General features: G+C 35.9%; 2 protein-coding genes and 1 pseudogene across 2 annotated transcripts in view; 2 read left to right on the top strand and 1 right to left on the bottom strand.

Moving 5' to 3' along the window:
- LOC137398511 (serine/threonine-protein phosphatase 1 regulatory subunit 10-like) overlaps positions 1–4,253 on the top strand; it is a 42,129-nt gene extending 37,876 nt beyond the window's left edge. Inside the window, exons 16-17 of the mRNA XM_068084628.1 lie at positions 2,236–2,488; positions 3,648–4,253. Of these exons, the coding sequence (XP_067940729.1) occupies positions 2,236–2,488; positions 3,648–3,793 (399 nt within the window). The 3' untranslated portion in view covers positions 3,794–4,253. The remainder of the gene's footprint in view (positions 1–2,235; positions 2,489–3,647) is intronic.
- Positions 4,254–4,879: 626 nt separating this feature from the next.
- Positions 4,880–12,256, top strand: LOC137398465 (glutamine synthetase-like). Its single transcript, XM_068084583.1, has 9 exons — positions 4,880–4,926; positions 5,280–5,378; positions 5,478–5,599; positions 5,750–5,911; positions 6,005–6,183; positions 7,336–7,443; positions 7,667–7,854; positions 8,824–9,004; positions 11,811–12,256. Exons 2-9 carry the CDS (start codon positions 5,332–5,334, stop codon positions 11,919–11,921), a joined length of 1,098 nt encoding a protein of 365 aa, XP_067940684.1. The 5' UTR covers positions 4,880–4,926; positions 5,280–5,331; the 3' UTR covers positions 11,922–12,256.
- A 5,959-nt stretch (positions 12,257–18,215) lies between these two features.
- Positions 18,216–21,121, bottom strand: part of LOC137398466 (glutamine synthetase-like) — a 39,485-nt pseudogene continuing 36,579 nt past the window's right edge.

Here is a 21,121-nt window from a genome sequence, read left to right as displayed (position 1 = left end):
TTGAAGGTCGTTCTCTTTGGCGCATGTTTGTACTGAAGCAATTGATTGAAATGGAATCGGCTTTAATTTATCACCGCGTTCTGATTGGCTAGTTGAAAGTTAGTTTCGTACGAATCTGTTGTGGGGAAACTCCGTGTGGCAGGTCAGAAGTTTCGTACGAATGGAATTTCCCAGATTAGTTGAAATTACACGATACGTGTGGCCTTACCTTTACATTATTCTCCCTCAGGGGTAAATACCAAATCAGACCTTGACATATTACTTTTATTCATACCTGAGCGAAGTATTTAGTAAACAATTTTTTTGTGTTAGACAGAACATAATTGTCTCATGTTTATTATATGTCCATAATTTATGGACATATGATAATCAGAATATAGATGTCTCATATATAACCGTAATTTATGGCATGACAGTCAGAGAGGTATTTACTAAATTCTATTTCTTTGTTTAAAAATAAATAAATTTAAACTTCCCATCTGAAAGAGTATGAAATTTGGAGCAAGAAGCTACTACTACATGAAAACTTGCTGTTATGGAATCACAAAATTTTGGCAAAATAAACACTATCACTGCTAGTAGAAAATGCTTACATTTTGAGAATTATTGACCGAAATGGTGGGAAAGTTTAAACATGCTTGAATATGTGTATAGTAAGCATAGAAAAAAGTTCAGTTCAACTCATGTTTGCAAAATGATCTCTCAGACCCATTTTTATGGACAGGCCCGTGTACAATGACGTCTCAGACTCATGGAAAATGATAGCAAGTACAAATACATGTAAAATGGTAGACAATTTACAAGAGATCAAGGAATGTTGAGGATTAGTAGTAATAGTAGCTAGTTGAATGATCGACCTTGCTGTACGATCGGTTTATATTTAAAGGCTGATACACACTGTATCGTCGTATCGCAGTGTTAATCATACAGTACCTTGGTGGTCGTCAATGGTAACACTATCACAAACCCATCTGTTCGCTGCAATAGGGCCACGGAAACGAGAAAATATAACTCTCGAAGCAACTGTCATGAAAAAAAATAGAAATCAAGATATCCGCGACGACCAATCACCATTGCTAAAGTGATGTACATTCTGTCACGGATGCTCGACGAACTATCATGAATGTTTGACAGCTGCAATCTTGTATCCTTGACGTATCCGCGATGCTTCAGCAATGCCATTGGTTTCTAGTGCTATGAGAAAAACGCCGACATATGATGAAATTTCAAGTCCATAACTAATATTCACCTTGCGAATGTATAATTGCGTGTCTTCTTTTGGTGCGTTCCATCCTAGTCAGTGTGTGTGCCAGTAACTCTGGGCAACTTGTCCAACGATCCGAAGTTTTTAAACTCTTATTAAATATATCTAAATATGCTCATGATCCAATGATGTTTAGTCAATCACGAGTAGAAAAGTCCGGCAACACACAGCAGACATCACCAAACAAAAACAAAGTGTTTTACTAAAAAAAATTAATTTGGACTAAAACCAGAAAAATTTGTACAATTTTAAAAACTTATAAAATTGTTTACAGTAGCATATCCATCATCATTTTATGACTCAAACTAAACTGGAAAATTATAGTTATTATCATATAATTCTTCATTTGCATCACAACCACCCATGACCTACTAAGAAAAGAGTCATATCGATTTCTTGCTATATCGTACCAATAAGAATTGTTATTATAATGAAAGAAGTAGATGAAGATATTTGAAATTGGTTAAAAATGGAAGAAAAAATGCCACCTTAGTGCCCTGTGCAATAATTAATTTGATTGGTTTACGCTGTTACTTAGAAACAGCATTTGTAAACAGAAACATGTGAATGTCGTTGTTCCGGTCGTTAGGTTTTCTGACACACCGTACGCAATGCCGGAATACCGGCCGTTAGGGTTCAAAGGGTTGACAGACTACTAGTGTGGCTAATGCATTGTGTAAAGCAACATAGAAAATTCATTTCAATGAAAAATGCATTTTCATTGCTAGTTTTGTTAGCAAAAATGTTCAATATAATTTAATATAGTTTAATATACTATGTTTATATTTAGTTATTTCATTGATTTATTTTGTGTTTATATATTTTATATTGTTTAATATAATAATGATTAATTTAATAATTCACTGTTAACACATTTTCGTCATGCTGCTTTGATGATGCATCAATTTCTGAGTGGTAAAACGAATGTGTACTGAATTAATCTATTCGATTGTTACTCCTTGGATTTGTAGAGTACCCCATCTGACTACCTCCATCAGATTATGCAAACAGAAGGCATGTCACCTTTAGAGAACAATTCTACCACGGGGCAGCCTGTGGCACCAAACCCAGGGGCACCGCTACTGGGTGATCATCCGCATGGACTGCCCCCTAATTTCCACCAAGGACCGCGACCTATGATGGGCCACGGAGATCATCGAGGAGGTTTCAATGGCAATTTTTACAGAGGACGAGGTGGCTATAGGCCCCAGTTTAACCGTGGAGGTTGGTAGTTTAAAGGGCCTTGACAATCTTGCTGTCGGAATCGCCGGCCAGCACTACAAGGACATACAGTCATACCTCGACATATGAGCTTAAAGTGTTGCGAACGAGCTCTCAGGCCAATTATCTCTCAACTCAAATTTGCTTATGTAAAATAACTAAATACGAGATCTGATCCAAAATTTCCCGGAATGGAGTTGTATACACGTGCATATTCGCATTTCATGAAGTTCGAAATGTACGCAGGCCGTCTACACTATAAAATAAAATTATTAGGTTAGAGTTTGTCACCATTTTTCTGTAACTAAGAAAAAACAGCTTCGGTTTCCATACTGATTGCTCAATTTTATTTAGAGATTATTATATATTATTATAGAATCAAGAAACAGAGTGTTATATTTATCTATATTATTATTACTATTAGTAATAGAATTACGCTGTACTATTACTCAATAGATATTAACCAAAAGTCCGTAAGTCTATGATTTCTTAGACCTCGATAGGTGTGATGCATCTGACATGGCCGGTCATTGCAAAGAAGTAATCGCGATAAAAAGGTAACGATTTTATAAAGTGAAACTCCGCTCAGGGTAAGGTGTGAGCATGTTTTCTATTGTCTCAGCGTAGCCAGTAAATGGTTTCCTTTTGTTTAAGTGCTAACACAATAGGCTAGTTATTTAGCTAAAAACTAATCAGAGACATTATTGCCAAGTTTCCTTACGTAGATAACATTACGACACACCCCCATATGGCGCGGCATTGTCATCATGGAAACAGTCGTATTGCTCTTGTTCAGTGTCGCTGTTCGGCAGCAAAAGACTCTTGCGATGTACCGTCTCTATGGAAACATCCTTAGCTACTAATCACGTCGCACAACAGTTGATCTACTATAACACATCTGCGGTATCGCTCCACAATCGCTGCACGAAAACAGTATTTGCACGAAGCCTACCAAGGAGTTTGGCCATTAATCTTTTGGTCATACGCATACACTGTGTCAAGCCGCGCTATGTGGCTTGCGCACCATGAGGGCTGCACTATGTGGCCCTCATGGTGCGCAGTAAGTTCAGGTTGATCATTTGGGCCTGATTATTGTTTATCCTGTTTCCTAGCAGTTATTATTAATGATATCTCAATGATTTGTGTGTCTATTGTTTTGCAGGTTTCCGCGGCGGAGGACCAGGAGGCTCATGGAATAATAGAGGTCGCGGTGGAAAACGAGGCCGAGGAAGTGACTGCCACCATTTCCTTAAGCTTGGTAGATGCGACTTTGGTGACAAATGCATGTACAAGCATGTCTCTAGGTAGCAGACGTCTACATACTCTTAAAGCATCATTTAACCAAAATAGACACTATCGAATGACAAAATGAGACAAAACATGGCACTTATTCGAAGTTTCTATCAGCCAATGACACGCTGCCACAACATCGAATGTATATATTTGTGAGGATGTCAGATCTAATGCACTCGTGCAGTTTGTTTCTCTCCATTGTTTTCTATACTAGTCATTGTAAATATGTTTGTGGCATATCTCACATTTTGTTACTCCGTGTTCCTTTGGCAAAGTACAGCTAAACATTTTTCAACCCTTTGCCTGAGTAATATTTATTTTGAGATTAACAATGCATGTCCATTTTTCAGTCATGTCAATGTTGTACATAATGCTATAAATGATGGACATGGCACTAGCAAAGAATTCACATGCTCAGCTGTTTTTGTTGGGGGAATAACTGTAAGAGGTACACCAAATATACTTACCACCTGATATCAACAATGCATGCAGTAGCAGTTTAATGTTGCCCATGCTCACTCAATGTTTTCTGTGAAAAAAGTCATACCTAGATCAACAAATTACAAGCAAATCCAACGGGATGATTTCAAAATATGCATTTGATTCTCTTCTGCAAAAGAACTCTATCGTAAGAGTGACAAACTATTAAGCTGCATCATCTAAATACCTGTGTGGGGCCTGCTGTGAACACACAAAATTATGATAGCTTTCGAGTCACGCATTATTGAAGAAAACAAACTGAAAAACACTTCAAGTAAGCATGGTATGTTAGCAAGTGCTCATTAGAAAGATTACTCCAAATGCCACTTATTTCGAACAAGTGAATTGTAGCAAATGGCAAGCGTTGAAACTTTGCCTGCAGACCTCGTGCGTAAGCTTTTGGAACTTCCACGATAATCTCCTCTTAGAATTGTCTCCACTCTAGTTAGTAAGTTACTACACTAATTCAAAGGCATAGAAAGTTTCAGTTTCGCATCGCTATTCAACGATTGGTTCCACAATCACGATGGATTCGCGTGATTTTTATCTTTGATTGATTTCACGCATTCAAACCATTGACCAATCAGCATGCACAGTGGCACAAATCATCCGCTCATAAAAGCGAAATTCGTGCCGCCACTGGCACTGAGCACTCTAGAGAGTAGCTGGTAGGTCGATAATCTTCTTACTATTTAAGCTAGAAACGTTTCGTAAATTGTTAAATAACATAAGTATCATTAAATTTATTCGAAATTATCATATGCATTACTAAATTTATTGATCTACGTATTTAATTAAAGCTGTCTTCAATATTTACCTTCACTTTTTGTTACTACGAATAACAATCGGAGTTCATTATTTATTTCTTTGTATAGTTTAATAGAAACACGTGATGTAACGTTGGTTGATATCATTTCCATATATTTTAAGACACCACTGATATATTGTTCCACTGAAGACTTGTTCAAGTTTTTAGTCATAAATTATTTTCGTTGCTGACCATCGCAACATCTATTTATAGAGATTTGAAATCTGCTTCTATCAACAAATATTAGTCCTTGAAGAAAGACAAGATGGCTTTGAGCGAACTTGGTACGACCAACAAACAGACAAAACAAATGTATGAGACTTTTTGTTTTACTGATTTTGTATATATCTATGTTGTAACGACTTATTTGTACGCTGCTTTTTCCGGCTTCATATCATTTGGTATTTGCAGGTATATGGACTTGGAGGTTCCAGATGATAAAACACAAGTGATGTATGTCTGGATAGATGGTACAGGAGAACACTTACGATGCAAGACTAGAACAATGGATTTTATACCCAAAGCTCCCGAAGGTATTGCAATTTTACCATAGATGTTTTATCAGCTTGTCACCGGTGTTTTATTATTGATTAAATGTAGAGCTGTTAAAAATTACTCATTTATTTACTTATAATGAAAAAAGTATTTTATTCTGACTCTAATTCTTAATTTGTTGATTGTAGAATGCCCAGAATGGAACTTTGATGGCTCATCAACTGGACAAGCAGAGGGAAGCAATTCCGATGTATTTCTTAAACCTGCGACACTTTTTAAAGATCCATTCAGGGGGGGAAACCATAAACTTCTACTTTGTGAAACTTTAAAATACAACAGAAAACCAACAGGTATGCCACCGTTACTGTTGACACTTCAGTTACACTTGCTCTCCTGTTACTGTTTTTTCATTTCTTATGTCTGTTTAATCCTGTTGATTTCAGAGACAAACCTGAGGATGACGTGCGCAGCAGCAATGGACAAAGTTAAAGATGAGCATCCATGGTTTGGTATTGAACAGGAATACACATTAATGGACAGAGATGGGCATCCCTTTGGCTGGCCGAAAGGTGGATTCCCTCAACCTCAGGGTCCTTTCTATTGTGGTGTCGGCGCAGATCGGGTGGGTGTCATTAGATCAAGTGTTGTTTAGCTGTTGAAATGTTGTAAGACCAAAAAAGTGTAGAGGCAAAAGCAATTAATTTGAGCTGGCTGATAACCAGGGTGAGATGACTGCATATTTGACAGGAAATGATTTTTTTATCAAGGCTCCACTGGTCTATGGAGGCACCTTCTTTCTAGCTATTATATGAAGTCAATCATTCGTGCAGATTACAGAGTTTCATGACGAAAATAATGAATTGGAACCACTTGATACGAGTTGCTTTCATTACAGGGCCTGATTCTTATATTGAAACCGTCATTTGAGCCTGAGAATTTCGCGTAATACATTTCCAAATCCTCAAGCCTATGATAACTCGCTAAAATTTCTGCATATAACTAAATAAAACAGATTCATTATAGAAATTATATAAAAAATGAAAAAAAAGAAATTTTGATACTTCACCTGGGACAGATGAACAAATGTGTAGCCTCAGTTATGGCAGATACGAGTTACACATGAGTAAAGAGGTGTTGAAGGTTTGCACCGTGATTTACTCTAACATAGACTGAGTGACCTTCAAACTAATGCCTTGTTTTTGTTTTAATCTCAACTTTTGCTTTTAGCTCTGCGTTTCCACTCACTTCATACATATGTTCGCTGTATTGCTTAGTATTGCTGTCACCTTTGAAAACCTTTTAACCTAATGCAGTTGGTTGAAATGTCTCTGATTAGAATCCATTCTTTGCTTGAATTGTGTCATATGTCAGCAAATTTATTGCTGGAGTATCCCTGACCAAGCAACTCCAAGCTATTTCGACAGTCCTATTTTTTTGCATATTGTTATGATAAATTAGTACCCTGGCAGGCCATGAGAGATCATCAGGTGTAATAACTATGTGTACAAATATTCCATAATGCAGTATAGTAGTTGAGTGGCGTTAATAGCAGTGTGTCTGGCTGCTAACCGAATGTTTGACTCTTGAGCGATTCAATATTAATCCTTCGGTCTTATTATAGTAAAGATTGTTGGTCTGCATCTACTACTCCTAGCTGACATGTTCATCTAGCCTTAGCTCTCTAATGCATTACCTATATGCTCATAGAGCGTGATTTCACAAACGGGTGGCTCTGCTAGAATTAAATTTATATCCAGAGTTTCTTCATTAATAGGTGTTTGGACGAGACATAGTAGAAGCCCACTACAGAGCTTGTCTGTATGCCGGTGTCAAGATCTGTGGTACTAACGCTGAAGTCATGCCTGGTCAATGGGAGTTTCAGGTACATATTGCTGGCAACCTTCTCTCTTTGAACTCGTAGTTTCACACAAGTGTGAAGTTTTTCGTTTGAAGTAAAGACAATATTTAGTTACGATCAATAGAAGCCACAGTTATTCCTAGCTTGATTCGTGATACATTTTCAATGCCACGTGTAACAGCAATTGAGTAACGGAAGAATCATAAATTGTACTTTAGTTTGAGTTCGTTGTTGTTCTGTGCTTTAGGTTGGACCGTGTGAAGGCATTGACATGGGAGACCATCTATGGATCGCGAGATTCATTTTGCACAGAGTAGCTGAAGATTTCGGAGTCGTCGTATCTTTGGATCCTAAACCAATGCCCGGCAACTGGAACGGCGCTGGCGCTCATACCAATTATTCAACAGAAGCTATGAGAAATGAGGGTGGTATTAAGTGAGTTCATCATGTTATACTTTTTACAATCTCAGTCTAGTCCGTTAAACCGTCAAACCAAATCAGTTTTCTGTGACGAGTGTTTGAAAGGTGTAGCAGGTGTCATTTTATCATACCATTGTTTGTTACAAAGTGATGACTTTGGGAACAGCGTTATTTGCTCATTCATAGAACTTGCTCTTGCACAGATCCTTTCTTAGACTGTTCAAATATCTAGCTCACACGTAGCCTCATCTAAACTTTGCACCTGAATGCAGCACAGATAAGAAGTGCGTTAAAGTTTGCCTACTTTTATAGTAGTAGTATAGTATTTTGCAAATAGTATTTTGGTATCAACTTAAAAAGCCATCTAGTCTATTGGTTGGATTGTGACGTCATGCTTACAGAAAAACCTCTCATTTATTTACAAATTGCTATTTAGTTTAGACCATCGGTTCCCTATTCCATTTTATAGCCTAAGCTCCCCTAAGACTGTCGAGGGTAATTCCACATCCCTTTGGTTTGAATTTTGATTTTTTTTTGATATTTTGTATTTTGAATAATACAAAATATCCTCAAAACATAATGCAAAACAGACATATTTGAAATATATAAAAACGATATGTTATTGGAAGGTCATTCTATGAAGTCTAATGAGTTTTTACACAGCAGCTACGTATAGCAAGCCGCTCATTTTATGACCTTTGACTTTTTCCCTGCTTTTTCTCTGCTATTTGATTAAAATTTGGTTTCTTGTGTCTAAGTAAAATGCACTGATCATTTTCATGTTATGATGTTTATTTTTATGTACAGTGAAACTCGGATAACTCGCTCTAAGCTCTCCTAAGACCGTCGATGGCAATTCCACATCCCCGTATTTTGATTGAAACAAAACAGGCTCAAAAACAAACATATTATGAATATATAAAAACACTATATCTTGAATAACTTTGCTATTTTGCCCTCACCATCGTCCACTGCTATTTTTAGACACATAAATGATGCTATAAAGAAGATGTCTAAGAAACACGAGATACACATAAAGGCGTACGACCCACGTGGTGGGAAGGACAACGAGAGACGATTGACGGGTTTGCACGAGACGGCCTCCATCCATGACTTCAGTTCTGGTGTCGCCAACAGAGGCAGCAGCATTAGGATACCCAGACACGTAAGTATAGCATTGGCTCCTCTCATTGTTGATAAGTGCACCATTATCTGGTGACAATGTATGTTTGGGGATAAGATTTTGACTGAAAGACAGGCTATTACAACCTCTGTGGAACTGTAGATTACCAAGTGGTTATTCGGGGTTTTTTTGCCGACATTCTAGCACCTTGGCAGCCATGTTGTTTACTATGCAGTCACATCAGTTGTCAGGCAGCCATATTGGCTGCTAGGCCCATATCCACTAGTTTCACTGAACACTTGTACTACTACATGAGGGTTTAGTAAAAGTAGATAAAAGTACAAGACTTTCATCATTAGGGTTCATCCTGTAGTAAGTTTTTGCAAGTCTAGTTTGTCACATTTTTAAAAATTATTATAGTTGTTTATTAATCAGGTTGGTTTATTAATTGCCATAAGTTATTAAAGTCGTCTTCTCGTGAGCCTTAGCAATAATTGTTTGTGAGACACACCCACGTGTCCTTGCTAGACCTTGAAACTTCAGAACTGACGCTTGTCTCCACTAGATTGTGTTTATCAAAACCGGCATCTTTTTGTCACTGAGAGTCAAGTAAATGAATCTATGCAAAGAAAATGAAAATGAACCCAGACAACATAGTACGGTACTATTGAGCCGGTACTATTGAGCCGTGCTCTGAGTAGCATGCCTTTGTAATCTCTAGCTATGTATGTTATTGTTCAATAAGGAAGGTTAGTAGTTTCATCATGAAAACCAATAATGATCACTAATCTCATTGACATCTGCTGCCAGCTGCTTCGTAGTTATGTACAGGAAGCTGCTTTCGTTTCATTAATAAATAAGAAGCCCGTGTTCCAAAACCCACCAAGTAATTTGGAAAACTCTTTTGGTCCCTTCTGTTTCGCACTCTGGATGTTTGTACTGGGGAAGCTGTAGCAGGGAAGTTGCGCATTTCATACGTATTGTGTGTCATGAAGGTATTGTGTTCATTGCCTGACGAGGCACCTGTGTTGTTCATAGCGATAATCTTAGGTTTTTTAAGAGATAACGTTGCTACTGTATCCTGTTAGAAAACTAACAAAAATAGTCGGAGACCAAAACATTATGCTAATGATATGGTTTAGTCATAACGTAAAGTTTCTATAGTACATCCTTTAAGCAGATGTCAGCTCATACAACTGGTGCGCTCTGAGTCGTGATGTGAACTTTCTTCGTGGTATGATCTATATTTAACATTTGTTTTTAATTTTCTCTCCAAATTTATGCATTTTCCGAAATGTATTCATCTTTAAGATATTTTATTTTGCACAATTTGTTTTCTATTGAAAACCGGTATGTCATCAACCAGTGCCTGTTGCTGGTGGCATGTGAGTACTACTTGATTCACCTCAGGCTGTACAGCTGTAAACATTGACGTAATCTCTGACATTGTCATTGACTACTGAAGAAAACCTTTCGAGCTAACACAAAGCCAGTGTATTGATTGCGCTGTTCATACTGTTTGTATTTCGAAATCTAATAGTAGTGCTTATGTTGGTAATTTGAGAGACCAGCTTAGCAGGTCGTGTGGTGGGTGTGCATTTGTTGGATGTTTGTACTCCTTTGGCAGTATATGTATGAGCTCCTTCCCTTGAAAGAGCTAGTCAATGAAGTATTTCATACAAGTAGAGAAAGTTGAAGCACTTCTTGGCTAGTGGCAAGTTGTCACTAGTTAGCGGGTTGAACTAGTAATATATTCCCATTGTTGGAAGAAGAATAGTGGGGTTAGAGACACAATAGGTTTATTTGTACAAACCTGTCTTTGATTAGTCATTTGCTCTGAAACCTTGTCCCCCCTTCCCGTCACTCCTCCCTAGTCCATGTCTTTATTTTCAATCCCACAACAAGCCTCTCGTACTGTTAAAATGTAAGTGTTAAATACTCAGTGGCAACAAACTACTGCTGCCGTGAATAAGAACTTCTCAAAAAGTAAATGTCGAGGTTTGTCTGGTTTTTCATAACATATGAAAGTAGTTATACTAAACTTGGAAGTTTGCGCTGCTAAAGATCTATGTCACTACCGTGAATTAATAATAATATTAGCGCCATTGAAAATAATAGGAATAATAATAACTGCCGTGTAGGTGAATTAATAAACACGATAATTCTCGCTCCAAATAAGTTTTAATATTAATAATTATTACTTTAGAGTTTTGTGTGGTCAGCTCATTCGTGTTACTAAAGCTTCACCACTTTTGTTAGTTCTCACAAATAAAAACATCTAAATTCTAATATGATCAGTTCTTTGGGCGACCGAAGATAAAAAAAACATTTGGAGGTGCCGAGTATCGATCCCAGTACATCTCGCATGCTAAGCGGCGCTCTCTACCACTTGACCTACATCCCCATTGTAATACATATTTTGGTGAGATCAAGGTTACAGTTTATTATGTGACTTTATCTATTGCACCGGTTTTTAATTGGCTTTGCTATCACTCCCTGACATGCAGATTCGTCATTTGATCTCATACAGCATTTGAGCTAATCCTAAAGTCCTCAGATCTATTCTGCTGTAATCTGGCTGCACTTAATTTACTACCATTTATGGTTGTTGCTGAGAACTGATTTGGACAACTGCCAAATACTTTAGGCTGACTGCGCATTGCATCAGCATTTGGTATTGCATCATCATGTAGTTTTGGCTTCTTTTGACTAGGTTTTATGGGTCACCATGTTATGTTGTATAATACATTTTAGCAAGATGGTGTTTGGTCAGGGGGCAGAGATTTTTGTGGTGGGGTTTCAACATTTTTAGTTGCTGCTCTTGACTTGATCTTATTCTACTTGGCAGGTGGCTGGTGAAGGCAAGGGTTACTTAGAAGACAGGCGTCCTTCAAGTAACTGTGATCCCTACATGGTGACAGAAAGAATTGTGTTGACCACACTTATCGAGACAGAGTAAAACTTGGGAGTTGTCTGCTCACATATTTCTTTTATAACCATTTTTTTTTATTTCTTACCATACTTATGTTCTTTAACATGCGCCTGTCTGGCAGTATATTCTCTATTTATATTCACTAATGATCATCTCGCATGAAAAAGGTATGATTGTTGTACAAGTAGAATCTCAAAGGAAGATGAACTGTATCCACTTTTTATGAGGAAGAAAGCAATATGTTGATTTTAACTTCTTACTTGAATTTAAAAGTTTTACACAAATAATTTTTTTAGAATAACACAATGAAAAAAAAGGTCTAACAAAGGAGAAACCCACTATAAAATATTGTTTCATGTTCATCACGACTTGCAATGCATTATGGTTAAAGTTATGGATGAAAAGCTGCATGACTGCAAATGGCTTGAGACAAGCTGCAGCATATTTAAGTAGAGGATATTACACCGGAATCTGTGTCCAGTCTGTGTATTCTGCCAGGGTTAAGAATAGTTAGTAGTAGGTAAATATTTATAAAGCAAAGTATTTAATTAATTTTGCTTTTCCTTTGAGGAAGTGGTGTTCACAGATAACTCACTTTAACATATTGCATTTAGAGCTAGCCGTATTTCGGTGCAAAAAAGGAATATAGTGACCAGGCATTGTGAGTCAGCCAACTATAAAGCATATTGAAAGATTGATAAAGCAATAAAAAACAAAGAGTGTCCATGGCCACACAGTTATTTCTTCTATACCTTATTATCCTAACTATGACCCTGGCAGTCTCCAGTTTAGTGAGAGATCATCAGGAGTGCCAATAAAGTACAGAGAATAAGTATATGTACAGTTATTCTGAAAGGTGATTGTTTGGTAGAGGTGATAGAGTAGATAATATGAGTTCACATCCTGTACTATGTAAACTTTTTTCTCAATCTCCAACTATAATAACTGCGTACAATTATTGTTGTGTCAATGGGTGGTTGATCGTCAGAGTTGTCAGGATGTCAGTCTTCCATTTTGAAAGTTGTGATTTCGGATGCAACCTTTTTTTTCAACCTTCAACGCTGTTTGAGACAGGTGCAGCTCCTGTAAAGATTATAAGTTTTGTGCAATTTTAAATAATATTAAAGGTAATTATATTCACAATAGTGTCTATTGCTCAATAATAATGCTCAAGTGATTGAGGGTTTGTATAGAATGATGATATACTTCAATGGATAGAGAGGATTAATGAATGCATCAATATTATGAGTGACTAGAGCTGAGGTTATGTCTTAGGAATTGTGGGAACGCCCTGTATACCCTTGAAGAATCTCTGTCACTTTTCCTCAGTTACTCAACATGCATACAGTGAAACTAGAGACATGATAAAATAAAGCTGTAACATGGAGGTGGTGGAACATACCAGAGCATTTATTAAAAACATGTTTAAATATAGTAAATATTTAAGTCCAGTTTTCCTGGAGAAAGATAAACTGGTGCCAATAAACCCTTTTTAGGGTCGTGACAGGCAGACAGACTGTATTCTGCAAAACCTTAGTCTTGATAAGGATTTCTAACAAGCCTAACGAAATAGTGCAAATGTTAACCCACTTGAGTTGTCTTCTCTACCTAAAAGTAAAACAATTCTTAATTTGAAATTTTGTATTTATAAAAAGTTAATTTTAGCAACGGTTTAGAATAATAACATGTTTCAAATTGTCAGCATGTACTAGTATGCACTATAAATTTGGTTTTGAGATTTTTTCTTTAAAACTGTTTATTATTGTATCACTATCAAGAAAATACTTACCTGATTTGATCTGCTTTCACACATTTTTACTGCACAGTCATAGATGTATCACATTCATAGAACTACCTTACTGTAATGTATTAGTGCTGACATATTTTAACCCTTTCGCATTCATAGAACTACCTTACTGTAATGTATTAGTGCTGATATATTTTAACCCTTTCGCATTCATAGAACTACCTTACTGTAATGTATTAGTGCTGATATATTTTAACCCTTTCGCATTCATAGAACTACCTTACTGCAATGTATTAGTGCTGATATATTTTAACCCTTTCGCATTCATAGAACTACCTTACTGTAATGTATTATTGCTGATATATATTTAAGCACCATTGCTGCACTTGTAATCCGAGCTGTCTTCGCAATCGTTTGTGGGGCTTCCATTTTGCAATCAGATCCCTCTGATTTTGCTCATGGCCTCTGGCTATAGTATGACTATCAGTCTTTCTGATTCTGAAAGCAGCAGATGTTCTGTCTTACACTGAGCCTCATGTGAGAATTGTTAGTGGTTCATTTCTTACCAATCCAGTGACTCATGTTTGGCAGAGTTTCATTGGCTATATGAAAAGTGTAGGTGGCTGCATAAGGTATGATTAGCTTTAGTTTATGAGCTTGAACGCCTTTTGTATTCGTAATTTCTAAAGATAATATGGACTTTTGTTGACAACTCGGAAATTCCACAAGCATACTGAAATTTGCAGAATGCATTCAGGGTATTCCAAACTGTCTTTGGAATTTCCAAAGTGTCTTTGGAAATTCCAAGAAGGTTTTTGAGAAACCCAGCTTGTCTTGGAAATTCAAGGCTGTCAATGGAAAATCCATATTTAACAATGAAGATATAATTTAGTTTTCAAGAGATTAATCATAGAGGTATGCTCCACTGTGTTTGTTCGTGTCACATTCATGTCATTCATCAGTAGTTTTAGATTAGATATTTTTCTAGTTTTCTGTCAAACGTGTAAGAATATAACTACATGAAATACTTATTATACTAATGTTCCATAACGTAAATTCTACCCAACGTAAACAATTTATATAAAGTTTTTGCTTTGTATGATGCCAAAGATATTCTTATAACATAAAGCGTCAAATTCTCTAATTTGATTTGAATTATAAGAATATCATAGTTGACCTTGAAAATATCATGTTCTCCATTGCCACTCTTGTAAGAGAGAATGACATAAAGGGTACCTCTATTATATATAAACTAACACCTCACAGTCTAGTCTGCTGTAAAAGATCATTGGGTGCGCTTATAAAGCAAAGAGAATAAATAGCGCACAATAATAAAGGAAGCTGTAGTGGAAAAATAAGGATAGACAACTCCTTTTGGTGAAGATACCTTTAGCTTTATCACTAGTCTGATATATCTTAGTTTATTTCCCATATAATATATTTCCCATTTACAATAAATGTTTGTAAGTAAATCGCGTTAAGTTTTTCAGACTGTTGATAGTTGACAATAATAATGCCACTAATTTATTATTACTATTATTGGTCATTATTCTTATTACTACATTATTATTGTTACAAACTAAATTTAATAGAAATAATAAGAATAATAATAACTATCGCGTAAATGAATTATTAAACAAGATAATTCTTGTTTGTGAATTATCTTGTTTAATAATTTAAACAAGATAATTCACAAAAAAGTTCTACATTTCAGCTGAATTTCTTGTTGCTAAATATTTACCACTTTTGTTAGTTCTCACAATAATAACAGCCACCTTCTAATATGATCAGTTCTTTAGGATACCGGAACGAAATGCATTTGAATGTGTCAGGTATTGATTCCGGTACTTCTCACATGCTAAGCAAGCGCTCTACTACTTTAGCTACACTCCATTGTTGGCACCATCTAGTAAAACAAAGGGTGCACTTAATAATATAACTTTTTCTAATGCAGAAGTTTTCAACTGAATTTGATATCGGATATTTATATTTTGATTTTTATATATCCGAAATTAATATATATATATATATTAATATATTAAAATATATTTCCACGACCAAACACGAGCGGAGCAAATGTTTGAGAGTTTTATGATAAATGCATGTGCACACAACTTACGAAAATTATTCATCAACAACGTCGCAAACCCTTGTACCAAAATCTCATCACCAAATTTAACCATTTTTGCATAGAGTCGTTTAAGTATAATAACAATACAAAACACATATAAGCCTATTTAAATATGTTACCAAGTCTTTGTAAATTGTCAACAATATCTTAAAACTTACTCATCTGATCGGATTATACACAAATAGACAGATTAATTTGGCCGAAAATCGTTATTAAAACTTGCCAAGCCTTGGTTTTATCAAAATAAAGACTGGCAAACGACACGCCGAGCGACAGAGAATAGAACCATTAAGTCGTGCGCATTTCACGAAAAAAGAACGTGCACATTTCACCAGTCCATAGCATTGTCGAATTGCCGAAGGTTTCTGTAATTAACGTAGAAGTACTGAAATATAATCGTTTCTTTTTTGCCAATTTAAAAGTAACTGACATTTTGGACACTTTTGAGTACTTTGGTGTTCTAACTGATGTCCAAAGCAGTGAAAGTAAAGGAAATGACGATGATATTTTTTCCTAGCGATTCTTATGAGATTATTACAATATTTAATTATAAGTTTGGATGACTATTGAAGTGTTATAGTCACATTAACAACATCGATGATGGGTAATATGTTACTCTTATTATTTTTTCTAAATAGTTTTGTTAAAAAGATTTTCTAAAAATCTATATAAATATCACAACTTCTTGATATTGTTAGCTATGACGTTTTGAAATGTAAACAAAATTGTGCATTGGTTTTCTATTATTACTATAATGTATTAATAACATTTATTATTCTAAGAATATCAGTGCATTTTACTTCTAATATTGGCCAATATTGCATTTCTCCTATTGCAAGGGGAAAATATAAACATCTTTTTCCATTCATTATTGCTGTTTGTTGTATATAATAACACCCACACCCAGTACATTACAGCTACTATTGCAGTTATCCTATTGCACTGCAGGGCCATTTGACTGCTAATATTGCATTTCTCAACCATCAGTACCCTTTCTTTTTTTGCCAATATCTCTGGCCATCTCTTTGGTCGTGGGCTGTATGACAGTGGAATTTCTAGTGAATAACATTTACAAAAAAAAATTTCAAAACCAAATTTATAACAAATAGTAGTACATACTAACAACATGAAACACATCACTGTCTTGAACCATTGTTTAGATTGATGTTTTGAAGTTGCAAAAGTTTAAAAAGTAAGAGTTATTTAACCTGTAGCTAGAGAAGACAACTCCAAATAATTTACATTTGTACTATTTTGTTATGCACCCAATTTTAATATTCATGAAGCTTATTAAAACAGCGTAACCAAGACTAACGTTTTGCAGAACACAGTCTGCCTGTCATGAAGCTAAAAAGGGTTTATTGGCAACAGTTTTTTTATCCATGAAAGCTAGACTTCAATATTTACTATATTTAAACGTGTTCGTTTTAATGAATGCTCTGGTATGTTCCACCATCTTCACACTACAGCTTTATTTTACCATGTCTGTAGTTTCACTGCATGTATGTTAAGTAATTAAGAAAAAGTGGCAGAGGTTTTTCAAGGGTATATGGTTCGTTCCCACAATTTCTAAGATATAGCCTCAGCTCTAGTCACTTATAATACGGAGTTTTAATCAATAATGGATTAACATAATTAATATATTAATAAATCCTCTCTATCCATAGAAATACATCATCATTCTATAGAAACACTCGATCACTTGAGTATTATTGAGCAATATGTTGATATTATATAATATATAATATTATATAATTCTATATAATATATCAATATTATTATATTGATATATTATATTGACACTATTGTGAATATTATTACTTTTAATATTACTTTAATGGTTCACAGAATTTATAATTTTTACTGTAAAAGAGCCGTGTTTGTCTGAAGCAACGTTAAAAATCGTGAAAATAAAATTGCATCAATTTAGATTTGAACTCACAAGTCCAACTAGAAAGACTGATACCTAAGAAAAGAGCTTGCATCATACAAGATGCAAACCTAAAACAATCAGCTCCATCACTGAGCAAGCAAACCCCTGTACCAAACATTCATTCACCATTCAGATTTAAAATTAATGCGTATGTACTTACTTTTTGTACAACGGTAGTTCAATAATACGCAGGTTGAATAACACAGTTATTTCTTTTATCACTTATTATCCTAGCTAGGGCCCAGTCACTCCAGTATAGTGAGAGTATAGATTTGTTTTTTATAGCCTCACCAATATTTCAATATGCTACATAGTTGGCTGACTCACAGTGCCTGGTTAGTATATTTTTTTTCGCACTGAAATACGGCTAGTTATGTTGAACACAAAGTACGGCTAGCTCTAAATGCAATATGTTAAAGTGAATAATTTGTGAACACCACATGACAAAATACACAGACTGGACACAGATTCCGGTGTAATATCCTTTACTAAAATATGCTGCAGCTTGTCTCAAGCCATTTGCAGCCATGTAGCTTTTCATCCATTACTTTAACCATAATGCATTGCAACTCGTGATGAACATGAAACAATATTTTATAGTGGGTTTCTCCTTTGTTAGACTTTTATTTTTATTGTGTTATTCTAAAAAAATTATTTGTGTAAAACTTTTAAATTCAAGTAAGAAGTTAAAATCAACATATTGCTTTCTTCCTCATAAAAAGTGGATACAGTTCATCTTCCTTTGAGATTCTACTTGTACAACAATCATACCTTTTTCATGCGAGACGATCATTAGTGAATATAAATAGAGAATATACTGCCAGACAGGCGCATGTTAAAGAACATAAGTATGGTAAGAAATAAATGGTTGTAAAAGAAATATATGAGCAGACAACTCCCAAGTTTTACTCTGTCTCGATAAGTGTGGTCAACACAATTCTTTCTGTCACCATGTAGGGATCACAGTTACTTGAAGGACGCCTGTCTTCCAAGTAACCCTTGCCTTCACCAGCCACCTGCCAAGTAGAACAAGATCAAGTCAAGAGCAGCAACTAAAAATGTTGAAACTCCACCACAAAAAAACTCTGTCCCCTGACCAAACACCATTTTGCTATCGTGATGAATATAAATGTATTATACAACATGGTGACCCATAAAACCTAGTCAAAAGAAGCCAAAACTACATGATGATGCAATACCAAATGCTGATGCAATGTGCAGTCAGCCTAAAGTATTTGGCAGTTGTTCAAATCAGTTCTCAGCAACAATCATAAATAGTATAGGCTAGTAAATTAAGTGCAGCCAGATTACAGCAGAATAGATCTGAGGATTTTTGGATTAGCTTAAGGGCTGTATGAGATCAAATGACGAATCTGCATGTCAAGGAGTGATAGCAAAGCCAATTAAAAACCGGTGCACTAGATAAAGTCACATAATAAACTGCAACTTTTGTCTCACCAAAATATGTATTAAAATAGGGGTGTAAGGCACCCGCTTGGCATGCAAGAGGTACTGGGATCGAAACCCGGAACCACCAAATGTTTTTTTATCTTCGTAGCCCAAAGAACTGATCATATCAGAATGTGGGTGTTTTTAAATGTGAGAAATAACAAAAGTGGTAAAGTTTTAGTAACACGAATGAGCTGACCACACAAACATGTAGAATATTAATTATTATTATTATCACTCATTTGGAGTGCGAATTATTGTGTTTATTAATTTACTTACACGACCGTTACTATTATTTTTACTATTTTAATAGTGCTAATATTATTATTCATTTACAGTAGTGACAGAGATCTGTAGCAGCGAAGACTTCCAAGTATAACTACTTTCATATGTTATGAAAAACCAGACAAACCTCGACATTTACTTTTTGAGAAGTTCTTATTCACGGCAGCAGTAGTTTGTTGCCACTGAGTATTTAACACTTACATTTTAACAGTGCGAGAGGCTTGTAGTGGGATTAAAAATAAAGACATGGACTAGGGAGGAGTGACGGGAAGGGGGGACAAGGTTTCAGAGCAAATGACTAATCAAAGACAGGTTTGTACAAATAAAACCTATTGTGTCTCTAACCCCACTATTCTTCTTCCAACAATGGGAATATATTACTAGTTCAACCCGCTAACTAGTGACAACTTGCCACCAGCCAAGAAGTGCTTCAACCTTCTCTACTTGTATGAAATACTTCATTGATGAGCTCTTTCAAGGGAAGGAGCTCATACATATACTGCCAAAGGAGTAGAAACATCCAACAAATGCACACCCACCACACGACCTGCTAAGCTGGTCTCTCAAATTACAAGCAGCTTCCTGTACATAACTATGAAGCAGCCGCTAGCATAAGTCAATTAGATTAGTGATCATTATTGGTTTTCCAGATGAGACTATTAACAAACCTTATTGAACAATAACATACATAGCTAGAGATTACAAAGGCGTGCTACTTAGAGCACAGCTCAATAGTACCTTATTATGTTGTCTGGGTTCATTTTCATTTTCTCTACGTAGATTCATTTACTTGTCTCTCAGTGACAAAAAGATGTCGGTTTTGATAAAAAAATCTAGTGGAGATGAGTAACAGTTCTGGAGTCTCAAGGTCTAGCAAGGACAAATGGGTGTGTCTCACAAACAATTATTGCTAAGACTGATTGAAAGTCTTGTATTTTTATCTACTTTTACTAAAACCTCATGTAGTACAAATGTTCAGTGAAACTGGTGGATATGGGAACGATTGCCCGACCAGTAATATGTTCATCAAAACACAATCTCATACTATTGGTGAAGCATAGACTAATTATCCAATCAACTAGGCTAATTAACCAAGATCACTGCCTAGCAACAAATATGACTGCCAAACAACTAAAAGGACCGCCTAGAATCCAATATGGCTGCCAAACAACTAAAAGGACCGCCTAGCAACTAATATGGCTTCCTAATAGATTAAACGCCCAGCCAGCAACCAATATGGCTGCCTGACAACTGATGTGACTGCCTAGTAAACAACATGGCTGCCAAGTTGCTAGAATGTCGGCGAAAAACCGAAATAACCGCTTGGTAATCTACAGTTCCACAGAGGTTGTAATAGCCTGTCTTTCAGTCAAAATCTTATCCCCAAACATACATTGTCACTAGATACTGGTGCACCTATCAACAATGAGAGGAGCCAACGCTATACTTACGTGTCTGGGTATTCTAATACTGCTGCCTCTGTTGGCGACACCAGAACTGAAGTCATGGATGGAGGCCGTCTCGTGCAAACCAGTCAATCGTCTCTCGTTGTCCTTCCCACCACGTGGGTCGTACGCCTTTATATGTATTTCATGTTTCTTAGACATCTTCTTTATAGCACAATTTATGTGTCTAAAATGGGCAAAATAGCCAATTTATTCGCTAAATCATTCTTAATTTCC

Source organism: Watersipora subatra, chromosome 6 (assembly GCF_963576615.1).
Source record: "Watersipora subatra chromosome 6, tzWatSuba1.1, whole genome shotgun sequence".
Lineage (NCBI taxonomy): Eukaryota > Metazoa > Bryozoa > Gymnolaemata > Cheilostomatida > Watersiporidae > Watersipora > Watersipora subatra.
The sequence above is the reverse complement of the archived record's forward strand: the minus strand, read 5'-3'. Positions and strand labels throughout refer to the sequence as shown.

What these genes read in the sequence shown, in the direction of transcription:
- LOC137398465 (XM_068084583.1), top strand. Translation starts at nt 5,332, where the DNA reads ATGGCTTTGAGCGAACTTGGTACGACCAACAAACAGACAAAACAAAT. An exon ending in CTGGTCAATGGGAGTTTCAG is followed by an intron (nt 7,444 to 7,666) that starts GTACATATTGCT and finishes TCTGTGCTTTAG; the next exon opens with GTTGGACCGTGTGAAGGCAT. An exon ending in GCATTAGGATACCCAGACAC is followed by an intron (nt 9,005 to 11,810) that starts GTAAGTATAGCA and finishes TCTACTTGGCAG; the next exon opens with GTGGCTGGTGAAGGCAAGGG.